General features: G+C 43.5%; 1 protein-coding gene across 2 annotated transcripts in view; it reads left to right on the top strand.

Annotated features, from left to right (window-relative positions):
• The window catches only part of syde2 (synapse defective 1, Rho GTPase, homolog 2 (C. elegans)), a 144,933-nt gene that overhangs the window by 65,685 nt on the left and 59,577 nt on the right, over window positions 1-19,671 (top strand). For both annotated transcript variants that reach the window (XM_063064798.1, XM_063064799.1), the window contains exon 4: window positions 9,425-9,551. In XM_063064798.1, the coding sequence (XP_062920868.1) occupies window positions 9,425-9,551 (127 nt within the window). The remainder of the gene's footprint in view (window positions 1-9,424; window positions 9,552-19,671) is intronic.

Genomic DNA, 19,671 nt, shown 5'->3' with positions numbered 1-19,671 from the left:
GGGCAGACTATTATTCAGATAGAGGAAGAATTAAGAACACAGAGATGCAAAGGGACATGGGAGTCCTTGTGCAGGATACCCTAAAGGTTAACCTCCAGGTCGAGTTAGTGGTGAAGAAGGTGAATGAAATGTTGGCATTCATTTCTAGCGGTATCGAATATAAGAGTAGGGATGTGATGTTGGGGCTCTATAAGGCACACTTGGGAGTATTGTGTGCAGTTTTGGGCTCCTTATTTTAGAAAGGATATGCTGACATTGGAGAGGGTTCAGAGAAGATTCACGAGAATGATTCCAGGAATCGGAATCAGAATCCTTTATTATTGCCAAGTATGTGGACACATACAGGGAATTTGATGCCGGTTTCCCTGAGATCTCGCTGTACAGAATCAAAAAGCAAACAAAACAAAAGTGCAAATAATCATGAACTATATACAATGAGGTATACCTCTGTATGTACAGGTGGACTTGGTTTATAATAGACTGAAATTCAAGTGTTCATAAGACTGATGGCATACGGAAAGAAACTATTCTTGTACCTATTTGTCCTGGCATACAGTGATCTAAAGTGCCTACCAGAAGGAAGGAGTTGGAACAGGTGATGTCCAGGGTGCGATGGGTCTACAATGATGCTGCTTGCTCGCTTCCTGACTCTAGATGCATATAAGTCCTGGATCGAGGGCAGCTTCACACCAATAATCCTTTCCGCGGCCCTGACGGTTCTTTGGAGTCTATTCTTGTCTTGTTTGGTAGCTGATCCAAACCAGACAGTGATGGACGAACAGAGAACAGACTGAACAGGTTACCATATGAGGAACGTCTGGTAGCTCTTGGGCTGTATTCCCTGGAGCTCAGGAGAATGAAGGGGATCTCATAGAAACATTGCAAATGTTAAAGGTCCTGAACATATTAGATATGGTAGTTATTGCCCATGGTAGGTGAGTCTAGGATAAGAGGGCACGACTTCACGATTGAAAGACGTCCATTTAGAACAGAGATGCGGATAAATTACTTTAGTCAGAGGGTAGTAAATCTGTGGAATTTGTTGCAGCGAGCGACTGTGGAGGCTAAGTCATTGGGTGCATTTAAGGCAGAGATAGGTTCTTGATTAGCCAGGGCATCGGGGGGTATGGGGAGAAGGCAGGGGAGTGGGGATGATTGGAAGAATTGTATTAGCCATGATTGAATGGTAGAGCAGACTCGACGGGGCAAATGTCCTACTTCTGCTCCTATATCTTATGGTCTTAATTTTCTTAACAGTAAATGGAGTTTGTGAATTGGCAGCAGCATAGGTTTACCAGGATACTGGTCGTCTCATTATAGGGAGGATGTGGAAGTTTTAGAGAGTGCAGAGGAGATTTACCAGGATGCTGCCTGGATTGCAGAGCATGTCTTAATGACACAGGTTGAGCGAGCTAAGGCTTTTCTGTCTGGAGAAAAGGCAGATGAGAGGTGATGTGATGGAGGTCTACAAGATAAGACGTATGGTTCATAGACTGCCAGAGGCTTTTCCCAAGGTAGAAATGACTTGTAAGAGAGATCATAATTTTGAGGTGATTGCTGGGATGTATGGGGGTGGGGATGTCAGAGGTAACTTATTTTTAATGGTGGGTGCATGGTTCTTGCTGCCGGGGTGATGGTAGAAGCCGATATATTTGTGACATTTTAACAAACTCTTGGATAGACACATGGATGATAGAAAAATGGGGCGGGGGGTGTTATGTGGGAAGGAAGGGTTAGATCTTAGACTAGTTTAAAAGGTCGTCATTACATTGTGGACCAAAGGGCCTGTGCTGTACTGTTCTTTGTACTGATCAGTGTGGGAGTTTGCTTTGCAGCTATTGGCTGCCTTGGATCCATATATTTATCCATATTCCTATATTTAGATTCATAATTGCAGAGACAAGTTACAGATAACACATTGCCTCCGTATGAAAGATACAAAGTTGTGCAATCTGGAACAGTCTGACTGCTGATCCAGCAGATGAAAGCTTGTTAGAAAATAGAAGAAGAATGGTGGTTTTATTTAGGAAGCTGTTTTGGAATGTTGAATGTTAAATGTTCAGCATTGTCTCTGGAGAATGCTGAGCTGGCCAATTGGATCTCCTCATTATCTAGTCTTTGCTGTGGCGGTTTTCGAAAGGAATATCTTGTGGGCTGAATATGGCCTGCAGCCAAGATGTCATGCATCACTGACTCAATTGGTCCCACATCAATAAACCCCTTTCTTGTTGCCTCCCACATCAACTTGGCCTAATTAGAATGACATTGGTCTGAGTTGGAGGCACGTAGCCTGAATATTGTGGAAAATTAGATCCAATAATGCCAAATATTGTCTAGAATTAGAGATTGGTTAAGTTTACAAAGAATTATTTTAAATATTTGATTTTATTTTGGTCTTTTAACAAAAGTAGAATGGGCCCCTCACTCCTCCAGCATGGGAGCAAATCAGAATCTGATTTTTTTTTTAAATCACTGACATAAATAAGTTGTGAAATGTATTTAGAGACAATGTGGACCAGGCCTATTGGCCCAACAAGCTCACTGCTTAACAGCCCACCTATTTAACCCTAGCCTAATCACAGGACAATTTACAATGTCCAATTAACCTGCTAACCACTACATCTTTGGACTACGGGAGTAAACAGCAACACCCAGAGGAAACCCACGTGTTTATGGGGAGAATATATTCACTCCTTATTGATGGCAATAGAATTGAACTTGACAGCTCATACCGCTGCGGAGTTACGCTAACTGTTGCACCATCATGCAGTCTGATTTATGCTAAATGTTCAGAAATTGTGATTGGATAAGTTAATAAAGAAATTATCTTAAGTTTGATTTTTCATCTTTTACTGAAAGTGTAATAAGTACTTCATTCCTCCACCATGGGTTCAAATCAGTGTCCACTCTGTTAGCACACCTGTATACCACATTAATGCAAGTATCTAATCAGCCAACCATGTGGTAGCAACTCAATGCATAAAAGCATGCAGGCATGGTCAAGAGATTCAGTTATCATTCAGACCAAACATCAGAATGGGGAAACAATGTGATCTAAGTGACTGACTGGAATTATTGTTGATGCCAGATTGGGTGGTTTGAGTATCTCAAACTACTCTCTGGAGTTTACAAGGAATTGTGTGAATAGCGAAAACATGCAGTGAGCAGTGGTTCTGTGGACAAAGGCACCTTGTTAATGAGGGAGGTCAGAGGAGAATAATTCAGGTTGACAGGAAGGCAACAGTAACAGAAATGACCATGAGTTACAACAGTGGTGTGCAGAAGAGCATCTCTGAATGTACAACATGTTAAACTTTGAAGTGGCTGGGCGGCAGCAGCTGATGACCACACCTTTCACTCTTGTACCTAATAGAGTGGCCACTAGGTTTATGTTGTGAAATTTGTTTTGTGGTAGCAGTACAGTACACCTCAGTGTCAGGATGCGTAGAGATGTCGAAGTATGGCCAGGAGTCTTGGGTCGTCATGATGTTGGAAACTGCAGCAACAATGGGAGGATGCTTCTGGAGCTCTGCACAGAATTAGGCCTGGTTGTAACAAATATGCTGTTTCAAGATAATCTGGAGACACCTCTGATCCAAACACAGGATCTCCTGGACTATATGCTCATGTGCCAAAAGGATGTACCGGATGTTCTACACACTAGGGTCATGCTGAATACAGACTGGTCGAGGGGAAAGTCAGACTGGCCATCAAACCAACAATAAGGAAAAGGGGACCATGGTCAAAGAGACTCCAGGTGGATAAGCTCTTCGGCCTCTGAGATGTATTCCAGATCAAGCTAAGGAAGAAACTGGACAGCAAAGGCACCCCAGGTGCAGACTCTGACACAGGAAAGAAATGGGAGCACCTGAAGAATGCCATCCAAGAAACGGCTGTTGAGGTAATTGGGTACTCAAGAAGAAACGAGGACTAGTTTGATGAAAACAACATTGAAGTCTGGAACTTTCTCCGAAAGAAACACTCTTCCTCTTAAGTGCTGCTGTCTAGACCCAATGGCCATAGCAGAATACAGAGCTGCATGCAGCACCCTCCAAATTGAGATGGATGCAGAACGAACACAGCACTATGCAGACACCGTAAACATTTGAGTCTTCTATGAACCGCTGCACGTAATGTATTGTCTGAATCATCAGATTCAGAAGGCTCCAGCCTGCTGACAGACAAGGAAGCCATTATGAGGCAGAGGACAGAGCACTAAGAGAGCCTTTTCAGGGTAATCGTCACGTCCAAGAAGCATCCATTGAAATGATCACCCACTGCCCTCTTAAGACACCAACAACTGTACCATAGCTCCTGAGGATTCTTCTTTCCTCATGATTTTCGCAAGTGAAGAACCAGCCATCATCACAGTGCAATACATAAAAACATTGCGATAAATTGCAATAAGAAATAGTGAATAAGCAGTGCAAAGGAGGGATCGTGAAGTTGTGTTCATTGTCCATTCAGAAATCTGACGACAAAGGGGAAGAAGCTGTTTCTAAAACTTTGAATATGTCTTCAGCCTGCAAGTGTTGCTCTGCTTCTAGTGGGAACATAGCATGCCTACAGCTCACTGACATTAATCCACAGTACAGTCTTTGTACTGTAGGAGGAAACATGTGGTCATGGTGAGAATTTACAAACTCCTTGCAGACAGTGGCAGGAATTGAACCCTGATCGATGATCGTAAACGTTGCGAAATGTTACACTAATGGCTATGAACAAACAGCACATCAAGCTATAGGCCCTTCAGCCCACATTGTTGTGCCAGACTAATTAAACCAGTCATTAAATGCCTAACTAAACTAATCCCTTCTGCCTACATAAATTTCAAAGTAAATTTATTGTCAAATTGCTTGTGTCGTATACTATCGTGAGATTTATTTTCTTGCCAGCATTCACAATAAATACAAAGGAACACAACAATCAATGAGAAAATGCACACAGGAGCAACCACTAATTTACAAAAGACAACAAACTGCAAATACAAAAAAGGGAAAACAAAATAATAAAAAAACAAAAAAATATTGAGAACATGATCTTGAAAGTGAGTCCATAGATTGTGGGAAGTATTCATTGTTGGAGTGAATTCTCCTTTCATTTGTGTACTGGGAATGACAATCTTGAATCTTCTAAACATGTTTGAAGGAGGACATATGACATTTTGTGTAGGCTTTTGGGACATTATCAACACAGACTCCTCCAAATCCTGGGTGAACAATCCTGGGAATGTTTCTACAGCGTGACATGAATTTGCCCTTCTTGATGTGGATGTTAATTTTTACAAATGCTGTGTTGCTGCTCGCCAATTATGATAACACTTTAGTTGGTTTTATCTTTTTGTTAGTGTTTTTTATTATGTTCTTTATACTGCATTAGATTCGGAGTAACAATCACAGTAGGCAATGTGAAACAATGGGGGTCACGGTAGCATAGTAGTTTCCATGAAACTATTACAATTCAATGTCAGAGTTTGGAGTTCAATTCCTGTAAGGAGTTTGTACATCATCCCCGTGAATGCATGTTTCCTCTGGGTGCTCTGGTTTCCTCCCACAGTCCAAAGAAATACCAGTTAGTAGGTTAATTGGTCATTGTAAATTGCCTGGTGATTAGGTTAGTGTTAAATCGGAGGGTTGCTAGGCAGTACGCTCATTGGGCCAGAAAGGCCTGTTCTGCCCTGTATCTCTAAATAAAAAATTAAATGAAATAAAATCATTTTGCTCTCCTTTACATTTGTGTACTGAAGGAATGACAAACAGTTTTGAATCCTATTAAAAATAGTGTCTGTTAAAAATTGTCTTTTTGAAGATAATTTTTAAACATTGTATGCTGCGAATGACTGGCTTTGATCAGGGTCGTGTTGCCCTTTAATGACAATTGGCAAGAACTCTGGAGACGTGCTGGGTTGTACAGAATCCAAGTAGAGTAGAAGAGTTTTTGGACAACTTTTAAATTCCTGTGCTTGCCTTTTATTTGCTTTGCCCTTGTATTTGCTTTTTAGCAGAGGACTTGGCATTTTACCATGTTATTGGTTGATACAAAGGAAGGGCTTTTTTAAAGGAGTGATCTGTTTGTTTCCATGGAAGGGGTGGATGGAACGTACAGAGATTGATGTGATTGCTAATCAACCTTGCATGTGGCACAGTAGTGTAGCAGTCAGCATAATGCTGTTACACGTCATCTGTAAGATGGTTTGATTTGTGTCACTGTCTCTAAGGAGTTTGTGTACTCTCCGCATAATATGACTCAACTTCACAGTAGGCCCAGTAGCATAGCGGTGAGCGTAATTCTATTACAGGGAAGACATTGCTTAAAAACTGGGAAGATGTTTCACTCAATGGATACACCTGGAAGAAATGTGTTAGAGGGAGCTGTGCTATGTTGGAACAACCTCCAATGTGCCGCAAAGAAAAAGCAGCAGTTGCAAAAGAAGAGACTGAACAACCAAAAGACCCAACCACTAGTCACAGCACGCTGGAGGAACTCAGCAGATCGGGCAGCATCCGTGGAAAAGATCGGTCAATGTTTCGGGCCGGAACCCTTTGTCAGGACTGTCACAGGATGCTGCCCGACCTGCTGAGTTCCTCCAGCGTGTTGTGAGTGTTGCTTTGACCCCAGCATCTGCAGATTATTTTGTGTTCACTAGTCACAGCCACCACTTACTCTTGCCCACACTGTACCAGAATATGTAGATCCTGGATTGGCTTGTACAGCCACCAGATGACCCACTGACAGACAACACCTTTGGAGAAAATTTTACTCTACTTGAATGATCACATTACCACAGCACCAGCTGGGTAAGATTGGTGTTTGATTTTCCCCTTGTATTCTGTATAGTGTTTATATATTCTCCCCATGACTGTGGGTTTCTTCCGGGTGCTCCAGTTTCTTTTTGCAGTCTAAAGATGTATTGGTTAGGGTTAGTGATTTGTCGGTATGATATCTTGGGACTCGAAGCATGGTGACACTTGTGGGCTGCCCCCAGCACAATCCTCGCTGGTTTGATTTATTACAAACAACACATTTCACTGTATGTTTCAGTGTACATGTGGCAAATAGTGCTCATCTTTAATCTTGTCTTGAATTCTTTTATGAAACCCAGGCATGCAGGACAGTGATGATCACAGCAGCAGGGATAAAGGGGAGTTGGACTTGTACTTTCCACAGTAGTTGGGTTGACAGTGATTACTGCTGAAAAAGACAGAAATGAATAATTTCATTTAAATGGGTGGAAAAGTTGGCATTTTAAATCTGTGTACCTTTATTTTCTGGGAATTAAAACAATGAAATCTTAATACAAGCTTTTCTGTAAATTGCCATGAGTTTATGAAAGGATATAAATGCAAGAGAGAGCATCAGACGATCGCCAGATTGAACTGTTCAATAAAGTAGTTTTGTTCTGTGCTTTCTAGAGTTTCAAAGCGTGATATATGATCTCACTGAAACAAAAAAGATATTGTGCCTGACAGGATAAAAATAGGAATCATTTTGCTCCTGGATATTCTGTCTCATCGGAGAGATGAATCATCAGGTTCGCTGATGACAGAACAGTGGTTGGCCTCATCAACAACCACAACAAGAGGAGGTAGAATGGTGCAAGTACGGTAACTAGCATCTCAATGTGGACAAGACCAAACAGGTGATTGTGGATATTAGGAAGGTGCCGACCACTCATTGCACATATATAGCTCATCCGTGGAGAGAGTTAGGCGCATCAAGTTTCTGGGATGCACATGACAGATGATCTCACCTGGTCCCTCAACATCACCTCTTTGGTCAAGAAAGCAGAGCAGCATATCCACTTCCTGAGGAGATTAAGGCAAGTGAGACTCACCTACCCCTTCAGCTACATCACCGCCTGGTATGGGAATTGCAAGTCATCTGACCACAAGTCCTTACAAAGGGTTGTGAGGGCTGCTGAATGGATCATAGGTGTCTCTCTTCCATCCTTCAGATATATTTATTAGTAGTGTTGCATACACAGGTCCTTAGCATTATCAATGATCCCTGCCGTCGGACTGCAGCATTAGGATAAAAACTGTTAGGATGGGAAACAGCTTCTTCCATAAGGCCGTAAGGCTACTGAACTTCCTGCTACCTTTTGGGTCTTATCACGCATGAAGCGCCAATAGCATTATACTGTTTTCTTTTTATTGTGTATCACAAATACACCTGATTTGTTAATTTACTAGTGGTACTAATAATGTGCCGTGTGAGTTATGTATTGTGTTGTGCACCTTGGTCTGGAGAAATGTTTTGTTTGGTTGTATACATATATACAGTTGAATGACAATTAACATGAACTTGAAAAACCTGAAAGCACTTAGTACCACCAGGATCAAGCTTCTTACCCCATTGTTATAAGAGTATTGAATGGTCCTCTAGCACAATGAGGTGGAGTCTTGACCTCATAATCTATCTAAGGCCGTTGCACCTTAGTAGCTGCCTGCACTACACTTGCTCTGTAACTGTAACACTTTATTCTGCATTCTGTTATTGTTGTACCTTGTACTATCTCAATGCACTGTTGTAATGAAGTAATCTGTATGGAAGGCTTGCAAAACAAATTGATTCTAAATGGCTAAATTTGGTTTGTTATTGTCACTGTACCTCAGTAATTAACCAATTTAGAAGGAATAAAAGCATTGACTATTTTCTAAGCTGGAGTGGATTCAGAAATCAGAGGTGCCAAGCAATTTAGGAGTCCTAGTGCAGGAGTCCCTACATGTTAACTTGCAGGTTGAGCTGGTAATAAGGACGGCAAATGCAATGTTAGCATTCATTTTGAGAAGACTAGAATATAAACCAAAGATAAAATGCTGAGCCATTATAAGGTGTTAGTCCAACCACAATTGGAGTATTTTGAGCAAGTTTCAGGCCCCCATATCTAATATTTAAGGAAGGATATGCTGGCATTGGACAGAGTCCAGAGGTTTACAAGAATGATCCTGGGATTGAAAGGGTTGACACATAGAAACGTTTAATGGCTCTAGGCCTGTACCAGCTGGAATTTAGAAAAATGAGCTCTCACTGAAGCCTACCAAATATTAAAACGCTTAGTTAGAGTAGATGTGGAGAGGATGTTTCCTATAGTGGGGGAGCCTAGAACCAGAAGACACAGCCTCAGAATCAAAGCATGTCTCTCTAGAACAAAGATGAGGAATTAGTTTAGCCAGAGTGGGGTGAATCTGTGGAATTCATTGCCAAAGAGAGCTGTGGAGGGCAAGTCATTGAGTATATTTAAAGCAGTGGTTGATAGGTTCTTGATTAGTCAGGGAATCTTGATGGGCTGAGTGACCTAAATCTGCTCTTAAATTTCTGCTTTTAAATTTTTTCAGTCGTTTTACTAGTCTGACAGAAGTATTTGGTATCGTGAAAATTCTGTAATGTCTGCATGTTATCACCTCCTGCTTTCCTTTTCTAGGTTGTGGGCCTATATCGACTTTGTGGCTCTGCTGCAGTTAAGAAAGAATTAAGAGAAGCTTTTGAGCGTGACAGCAAATCTGTTGGCTTATCTGAGAACCTGTATCCAGATATCAATGTAATTACAGGTAAATGTGATGCAGTTTTGTGCTCATTGTGATGTCCATGGAATGTCCAGGATATTGTACAGAAATGAGAAGTTCCTCAAACACCTCCAACACTGTCATACTGCTGCACATTACTTTTTTTGTTAAGAGCTGGATTTATTAAATTTCAGTAAAGTTAGTGTTTCATTTATCATTGAAGATGTACTTTATCATTATACATTTGTACTTGACCATTTATCATTAAAGTGGCCACTTTAGGAGATACACCTTTAAACCTTGTTAATGCAGATATCAAATCAGCCAATCATGTGGCAGTAACTCAATGCATAAAAATATGCAGACATGGTCAAGAGGTTCAGTTGTTCAGAATCAAACTTCAGAATGGGCTAGAAAAGTGATTTCAGTGACTTTCACTAGGGAATGATGGTGCCAGATGGGGTGGTTTGTCTATCTCAGACACTGCTCGTTTTCTGGGAATTTCACACACAACAGTCTCTTGAGTTTAGAACGGTGTGAAAAGCAAAATATCCACTGAGCGGCAGTTCTGTGGGTGAAAATGCCTTGTAATGAGGGAGGTCAGAGGAGACTGGCCAGACTGGTTCTCGTTGTCATAATGACGACAGTAACTCAAATAACCACACAATACGACATTCAGAGCATCTCCGAACACACAACACGTTGAAACTTTAAGTTGATGAGCTACAACAGCAGAAAACCACACTGGCTTTCACTTCTTTACCTAATAAAGTGACCACTGAGTGCATATTTTACAAATATTTTCTTAATTGCATTATGATGTAAACCAATAGAGAGAAAAATCTATTAATATTCTCTGATTTGGATATTTCCTTCAAAATTTGCAAGATATGAACTTGCAAATACACTTCTAGCCACGCAATAAACACCACCGGTCAAAAGTTATAGTCCATAGGATGAATTAAAAATAATGATCATTTAGACTAAGTACATAGTGAAAAGTGAAGTGATTCACTTGCCTCTACGGAGGAACAGGGGGATCTTGGGGTTCAAATCCATAGATCCCTCAAAGTTTTCACGCCAGTTGATAGGGTAGTTAAGAAGGTGTGTGGTGTGTAGGCCTTCATTAGTTAGCGGATTGAGTTCAAGAGCCATGAGGTAATATATTGCAGCTCTATATAATCCTGGTTAGAGTACACTAGGCATAATGTGTCCATTTCTGGGTGCCTTATTATAGGAAGAATGTGAAAGCTTTAGAGGGGGTGCAGAGGAGATTTACCAGAATGGTGCCTGGATTACAAAGCATGTCTGATGAGGAAAGGTTGAATGATCTAGGGCTTTCCTCTGGTCTGAAGGAGATTGTGAGGTGACAATAGAGATGTACAAGATAAGAGGCATAGATCGAGTGGACAGCCAAAGACTTTTCCCAGGATGGTAATAGGGTCATAATTTTAAAGTGTTGGGAAGAAAGTATAAGGGGGAGGAAATGTTGGAGGCAGGTTTTTTTAAACAGAGTGGTAGATGCATGGAATATGCTGCCAGGGGTAGTGGTAAAGGCAGCTTAGGACAATATTAGCCTTATCATATTGGTGACTTTGCACTCCTGAAATCTTAAGTTTCTGTTCTCCCCTATTCCTGTTCCATAACTTGTCACTCATCACAATTAGCATGTCCAAGCACCAGTGATAAATCTGTCAAAAATGGAATGTTTAATGCTTTTCTGAGTGTATTTTATGAGAGTTAATAAGCATCTATTGTGAATTAACTTTAAATTGCTATATATGGTAATAAAGAAACTTGGCTAACAACATCAATGCATTGTTGACCAGCTCCTTTCTCTAATACTGGTTCATAGGATCTGAATTCACTTGCAGATTCAATGGCTAATGCTTTTGTGTCATCCCTTTGTCCCTCCTGTGCACTTCCACCCAGCTAGTCCCAATTTCCCACATTTGGCTCGTATCCGTTGAAGCCCACCCTTCCATATACCTATCTAAGCAATTGTTAAATGATGCCATTGTATGTGCCTCAACCACTTCCTTTGCCAGCTCAATTCATATACTCATCACCCTCTGTATGGAAAAAGTTTCCCCCCAGGTCCCTTTTAAATCTTTATCTCTCTCCCTAAACCTATTCTGCACCTCCCACCAAAGTTTTGAACTCCCTCTACCCCAGGGTAAAGACTGTAACCACCCATCTTATCTATGCTTCTCATAATTTTAAATACTTCTGTAAGATTTATCATTATGTGCTGTGTCGTATGATATCGGTGATCATGATCTTTGAATATGATTGTACTTGGCAAATGCTTCTACAGAAATTGTTTGCCATTGCCTGTACAAGATGGGTGAGCCGAGCCATTATCAATACTCTTCAGAGACTGTTTGTCTGGTGTCAGTGGTTGCTTAACCCGGACTTGTGATGTGCACCAGCTGCTCATATGACCATCCACCACCTACTCCCACGGCTTCACATGACCTTGAATTGAGGGCTGAGGAGGTGCTACACCTTTCCCAAGGTTGCCCTGCAGGTTAGAGGAAGGAAGGAGCACCTTACACCTCCTTTGGTAGAAATGTTTTTCCATCCCATGCCACCCGAATTGCCCCCCTCATTCTCCTATGTAGAGACCTAGCATGTCTAATCTCTGCCAATGACTCTGACCCTCTAGTCCTGGCAACCCTCAAAACTTTTCTGCACTCTTTCCATTTTAAGCATATTTTTCCTGTAAAGGGGTGACCAAAGCTAAGCCCAACAGTTCAAATGTAGTCTCACTAATGACTTGACCACTGCAGCATTATGTCCCAACTCTTATACTCAGTGTCGTGACCAGCGAGCTAAATCCCTTTTTCACCATCCTGTTTACATATGATGCCACTTTCAGCAAACTATACACTTGTACTCAGTGTGTCTGTTATATTGCACTACTTAGTGCTCTACTGTTCATAGTCAGTCCGATGCTGGTTTGGCTTTCCTGAATGCATCACCTCAGACTTATCTGTATTGAAATTAATTTGCCACTCCTCAGCCCACTTCCCTCACTGATCAAGATCCTCCTGTAATCTACGATAACCTTCACTATCAACACTACCTTTATCCTCAAACTGTGACCCCTCATTCTGGACTTCCCCAACATCGGGAACAATCTTCCTGCATCTAGCCTATCCAATCCCTTTAGGATTTTATACGTTTCAATAAGATCCCCCCTCAATCTTCTAAATTCCAATGAGTATAAGCCTAGTCGATCCAGTCTTTCATCATATGAAAGTCCTGCCATCCCAGGAATCAACCCAGTGAACCTTCTTTGTACTCCCTCTATGGCAAGGATGTCTTTCCTCAGATTAGGGGACCAAAACTGCACACAATACTCCCGGTGTGGTCTCACCAAGGCCTTGTACAACTGCAGTACTACCTCCCTGCTCCTGTACTCGAATCCTCTTGCTATGAATGCCAGCATACCATTCAACTTTTTCACCGCCTGCTGTACCTGCATGCCCACTTTCAGTGACTGGTGTATAATGACACCCAGGTCTCACTGCACCTCCCCTTTTCCTAATCGGCCACCATTCAGACAATCTGTTTTCCTGTTTTTGCCACCAAAGTGGATAACCTCACATTTATCCACATTAAATTGCATCTGCCATGAAATTGCCCACTCACCTAACCTATCCAAGTCACCCTGCATCCTCTTAGCATCCTCCTCACAGGTAACACTGCCACCCAGCTTCGTGTCATCTGCAAACTTGGAGATGCTGCATTTAATTCCCTCCTCCAAGTCATGAATATATATTGTAAACAACTGGGGTCCCAGCACTGAGCCTTGCGGTACCCCACTAGTCACTGCCTGCCATTCTGAAAAGGTCCCATTTATTCCCACTCTTTGCTTCCTGTCTGCCAACCAATTCTCTATCCACATCAATACCTTACCCCCAATACCGTGTGATTTGAGTTTGCACACTAATCTCCTGTGTGGGACCTTGTCAAAAGCCTTTTGAAAATCCAAATATACCACATCCACTGGTTCTCCCCTATCCACTCTACTAGTTACATTCTCAAAAAATTCTATGAGATTTGTCAGACATGATTTTCCTTTCACAAATCCATGCTGACTTTGTCCGATGATTTCACCGCTTTCCAAATGTGCTGTTATCACATCTTTGATAACTGACTCTAGCACTTTCCCCACCACCGATGTCAGGCTAACCGGTCTATAATTCTCCGGTTTCTCTCTCCCTCCTTTTTTTAAAAAGTGGGGTTACATTAGCCACCCTCCAATCCTCAGGAACTAGTCCAGAATCTAAAGAGTTTTGAAAAATTATCACTAATGCAGCCACTATTTCTTGGGCTACTTCCTTAAGCACGCTGGGATACAGACCATCTGGCCCTGGGGATTTATCTGCCTTCAATCCCTTCAATTTACCTAACACCACTTCTCTACTAACATACATTTCCCTCAGTTCCTCCATCTCACTAGACCCTCGGTCCCTTACTATTTCCGGAAGATTATTTATGTCCTCCTTAGTGAAGACAGAACCAAAGTAGTTATTCAATTGGTCTGCCATGTCCTTGCTCCCCATAATCAATTCACCTGTTTCTGTCTGTAGGGGACCTACATTTGTCTTAACCAATCTTTTTCTTTTCACATATCTATAAAAGCTTTTACAGTCAGTTTTTATGTTCCCTGCCAGTTCTCTCTCATAATCTTTTTCCCCTTCCTGATTAAGCCCTTTGTCCTCCTCTGCTGGACTCTGAATTTCTCCCAGTCCTCAGGTGAGCCACTTTTTCTGGCTAATTTGTATGCTTCTTCTTTGGAATTGATACTATCCCTAATTTCCCTTGTCAGCCATGGGTGCACTACCTTCCTTGATTTATTCTTTTGCCAAACTGGGATGAACAATTGTTGTAGTTCATCCATGCGATCTTTAAATGCCTGTCATTGCATATCCACTGTCAACCCTTTAAGTATCATTTGCCATACAACAGGAATTCTACAGATGCTGGAAATTCAAGCAACACACATAAAAGTTGCTGGTGAACGCAGCAGGCCAGGCAGCATCTCTAGGAAGAGGTGCAGTCGACGTTTCAGGCCGAGACCCTTCGTCAGGACTAACTGAAGGAAGAGTGAGTAAGGGATTTGAAAGTTGGAGGGGGAGGGGGAGATCCAAAATGATAGGAGAAGACAGGAGGGGGAGGGATGGAGCCGAGAGCTGGACAGGTGATAGGCAAAAGGGATACGAGAGGATCATGGGACAGGAGGTCCGGGAAGAAAGACAAGGGGCGGGGGGGGGGAACCCAGAGGGACAGAGGGAGAAAAAGGAGAGTGAGAGAAAGAATGTGTGTATAAAAATAAGTAACAGATGGGGTACAAGTGGGAGGTGGGGCATTAGCGGAAGTTAGAGAAGTCGATGTTCATGCCATCAGGTTGGAAGCTACCCAGACGGAATATAAGGTGTTGTTCCTCCAACCTGAGTGTGGCTTCATCTTTACAGTAGGGGAGGCCGTGGATAGACATGTCAGAATGGGAATGGGATGTGGAATTAAAATGTGTGGCCACTGGGAGATCCTGCTTTCTCTGGCGGACAGAGCGTAGATGTTCAGCAAAGCGGTCTCCCAGTCTGCGTCGGGTCTCGCCAATATATAAAAGGCCACATCGGGAGTACCGGATGCAGTATATCACCCCAGCCGACTCACAGGTGAAGTGTTGCCTCACCTGGAAGGACTGTTTGGGGCCCTGAATGGTGGTAAGGGAGGAAGTGTAAAGGCATGTGTAGCACTTGTTCCACTTACACGGATAAGTGCCAGGAGGGAGATCAGTGGGGAGGGATGGGGGGGATGAATGGACAAGGGAGTTGCGTAGGGAGCGATCCCTGCGGAATGCGGGGGGGGGGGGGAGGGAAAGATGTGCTTAGTGGTGGGATCCCGTTGGAGGTTGCAGAAGTTACGGAGAATAATATGTTGGACCTGGAGGCTGGTGGGGTGGTAGGTGAGGACCAGGGGAACCCTATTCCTGGTGAGGTGGCGGGAGGATGGAGTGAGAGCAGATGTACGTGAAATGGGGGAGATGCATTTAAGAGCAGAGTTGATAGTGGAGGAAGGGAAGCCCCTTTCTTTAAAAAAGGAAGACATCTCCCTCGTCCTAGAATGAAAAGCCTCATCCTGAGAGCAGATGCGGCGGAGACAGAGGAATTGCGAGAAGGGGATGGCGTATTTGCAAGAGACAGGGTGAGAAGAGGAATAGTCCAGATAGCTGAGAGAGTCAGTAGGCTTATAGTAGACATCAGTGGATAAGCTGTCTCCAGAGACAGAGACAGAAAGATCTAGAAAGGGGAGGGAGGTGTCGGAAATGGACCAGGTAAACTTGACGGCAGGGTGAAAGTTAACAGGTAAACTTGAGGGTAGTTAAACGCATCTCCCCCATTTCACGTACATCTGCTCTCACTCCGTCCTCCCGCCACCCCACTAGGATTAGGGTTCCCCTGGTCCTCACCTACCACCCCACCAGCTTTCAGGTCCAACATATTCTCCGTAACTTCCGCCACCTCCAACGGGATCCCACCACTAAGCACATCTTTCCCTCCCCCCCCTCTGCATTCCGCAGGTATTGCTCCCTACGCAACTCCCTTGTCCATTCATTCCCCCCCCTCTGCATTCCACAGGGATTGCTCCCTACGCAACTCCCTTGTCCATTCATTTCCCCCCCCCCCATCCCTCCCCACTGATCTCCCTCCTGGCACTTATCCGTGTAAGCGGAACAAGTGCTACACATGCCCTTACACTTCCTCCCGTACTACCATTCAGGGCCCCAAACAGTCCTTCCAGGTGAGGCAACACTTCACCTGTGAGTCGGCTGGGGTGATATACTGCGTCCGGTGCTCCCGATGTGGCCTTTTGTATATTGACGAGACCCGACGCAGACTGGGAGACCGCTTTGCTGAACATCTACGCTCTGTCCGCCAGAGAAAGCAGGATCTCCCAGTGGCCACACATTTTAATTCCACATCCCATTCCCATTCCCATTTTGACATGTCTATCCACGGCCTCCTCTACTGTAAAGATGAAGCCACACTCAGGTTGGAGGAACAACATCTTATATTCCGTCTGGGTAGCCTCCAACCTGATGGCATGAACATCGACTTCTCTAACTTCCGCTAATGCCCCACCTCCCCCTCGTACCCCATCTGTTAGTTATTTTTATACACACATTCTTTCTCTCACTCTCCTTTTTCTCCCTCTGTCCCTCTGAATATACCCTTTGCCCATCCTCTGGGTCCCCCCCCGCCCCTTGTCTTTCTTCCCAGACCTCCTGTCCCATGATCCTCTCGTATCCCTTTTGCCTATCACCTGTCCAGCTCTTGGCTCCATCCATCCCCCTCCTGTCTTCTCCTATCATTTTGGATCTCCCCCTCCCCCTCCAACTTTCAAATCCCTTACTCACTCTTCCTTCAGTTAGTCCTGACGAAGAGCCTCGGCCTGAAACGTCGACTGCACCTCTTCCTAGAGGTGCTGAGTATCATTTGCCAGTCTATCTTAGCTAATTCACGTCTCATACCTTCAAAGTTACCCTTCTTTAAGTTCAGAACCTTTGTTTCTGAATTAACTATGTCACTCTCCATCTTAATAAAGAATTCCACCATATTATGGTCACTTTTACCTAAGGGACCTCTCACGACAAGATTGCTAATTAACCCTTCCTCATTGCTCAATACCCACTCTAGAATACCCTGCTCTCTAGTTGGTTCCTCGACATCTTGGTTCAAAAAACCATCCCGCATACATTTCAAGAAATCCTCTTCCTCAGCACCCTTACCAATTTGGTTCACCCAGTCTATATGTAGATTGAAGTCACCCATTATAACTGCTGTTCCTTTATTGCACACATTTCTAATTTCCTGTTTAATACCATCCCCAACTTCACTACTACTGTTAGGTGGCCTGTACACAACTCCCACCAGCGTTTTCTGCCCCTTAGTGTTATGCAGCTCTACCCATATCGATTCCACATCCTCCCGGCTAATGTCCTTCCTTTCTGTTGCGTTAATCTCCTCTCTAACCAGCAATGCCACCCCACCTCCTTTTCTTTCATGCCTATCTCTCCTGAATATTGACAGAAAATGATATAGTAGTGGTGGTTGGGGGTGTGGAGGGGTGGGTTAGTGGGTGGAGGTGTTGATCAGCCTTGCTGCTTGGGGAAGGTAACTGTTTGAGCCTGGTGGTTCTGGCATGAATGCCACATGGCCTCCTCCCTGATTGGAGTGGAATAAACAGTCAATGAGCAGGGTGGGTGGAACCCTTTGTGATATTACTGACCTTTTTCTGGCACCTTTCTGTATATATGTCCTTGACAGTGGGTAGGCTGGTGCCGATGATACATTGGACAATACTAACTACCTGTTTGGAGCTTTCCTGTCTGCTGCAGTGCAGTCTTGTACAGTGCAGTTGTGTAGCATGTTAGGATGTTCTCTACTGTGCACCTAGAACATAGAAATCTGCAGCACATCACAGGCGCTTCGGCCCACAATATTGTGGTGACCATATAAACTACTGTAGAAGCTGCCTTGAATTTCCATACCGCATAGTCCTTTATTTTTCTAAGTTCTTGTACCTATGTAAAAGAGTCTCTTAAAAGACCCTATTGTATTCGTCTCTCCCACCGTCACTGGCAGTGCATTCCACACACCGAGCACTCTGAATGGAAAAACTTACCTCTGATGTACCCCCTGTACCTACTTCTCAGCACCTTAAAACTGTCCCCGCATGTTAACCATTTCAGCCCTGGGAAAAAGCCTCTGACTATCCACACGATCAATGCCTCTCATCATCTTGTACACCTCTGTCAGGTCACCTCATATCCTCCGTCGCTCCAAGGAGAAAAGGCCAAGTTAACTCAACCTGTTCTCATAAGCCACACTCTCCACTCCAGGTAACATCTTTGTAAATCTCCTCTGCACTCTCGCTATAGTATCCACAGCCTTCCTGTAGTGAGGTGACCAGAACTGAACACAGTATTCCAAGTGGGGTCTAACTAAGGTCTTGTAGAATGACACAAGTATAGATGTGCATAGTCTCGTTTTCTTCAGCCTCCTCAAAGTAGAGGTGTTGGAGATAGAACATAGAAACTCTACAGCACAATACAGGGCCTTCAGCCTACAATGCTGTGCCAAACATGTACTTACTTTCAGAAATCACCAAGGGTTACCCATAGTCCTCTATTTCCCTAAGCTCCATGTACCTATCCAAGTGTCTCTTAAAAGACTCTCATTGTATCCGCCTCCACCACCATCACCAGCAGCCCATTCCATGCACTTATCAGTATCACAATGGAATGAAGGGAATTAAAGAGATATGAGAGAGGAGCTTGCCCAGGTGGATTGGAGGAGGATACTGGTGGGGATGACGGCGGAACAGAGATTGGAGAAGTTTCTGGGAATAGTTCACAAGGCGTAGGATAGATATGTCCCACGGAAGAAGTTCTCATGTGGCAGGGATAGGCAACCATAGCTGACAAGGGAAGTTAAGGACTACATAAAAGCCAAGGAAAGGGCATACAAGTTAGCAAAAGTGAGTGAGAACTTGGATCAATACACACACAATACTGGAGGAACTCAGCAGGCCAGACAATATCTGTGGGGGAAAAATGTACAGTTGACATTTTGGGCTGAAACCCCAGTGGCCACCCATTTTAATTCCACTTCCCATTCCCATTCCGATATGTCCATCCACAGCCTCCTCCACTGTCGGGATAAGGCCACACTTAGGTTGGAGGAACAATACCTTATTCTGTTTGGGTAGCCTCCAACTTGGTGGTATGAACATCGATTTAGTGTCAGGGAGCAGGAGTGTGTGCCATTGCTATTACAAATGAAAAAGTACTAGGCAAACTCAAAGGTCTTGTGATGAATAAGTCACCTGGACTAGATGGACGACACCCCAGAGTCCTGAGAGAGGTTAGTGAGAAGATACCGGATGCATTGGTCGTGATCTTTCAAGACTCACTTGATCCTGGCATGGTCCTGGAGGACTGGAAGATTGCAAATGTCACTCCTTTCTTAGAGTGGAAGAAGGCAAAAGAAAGGAATTTGTAGGCCAATTAGCCTAACCTCAGTGGTTAGGGAAGTGTTGCAGTCTGTTTTTAAGGATGGCATTTCAAGATATTTGGAGACTCATGATA

Source organism: Mobula hypostoma, chromosome 12 (genome assembly GCF_963921235.1).
Source record: "Mobula hypostoma chromosome 12, sMobHyp1.1, whole genome shotgun sequence".
NCBI classification, from domain to species: domain Eukaryota; kingdom Metazoa; phylum Chordata; class Chondrichthyes; order Myliobatiformes; family Myliobatidae; genus Mobula; species Mobula hypostoma.
The sequence above is the reverse complement of the archived record's forward strand: the minus strand, read 5'-3'. Positions and strand labels throughout refer to the sequence as shown.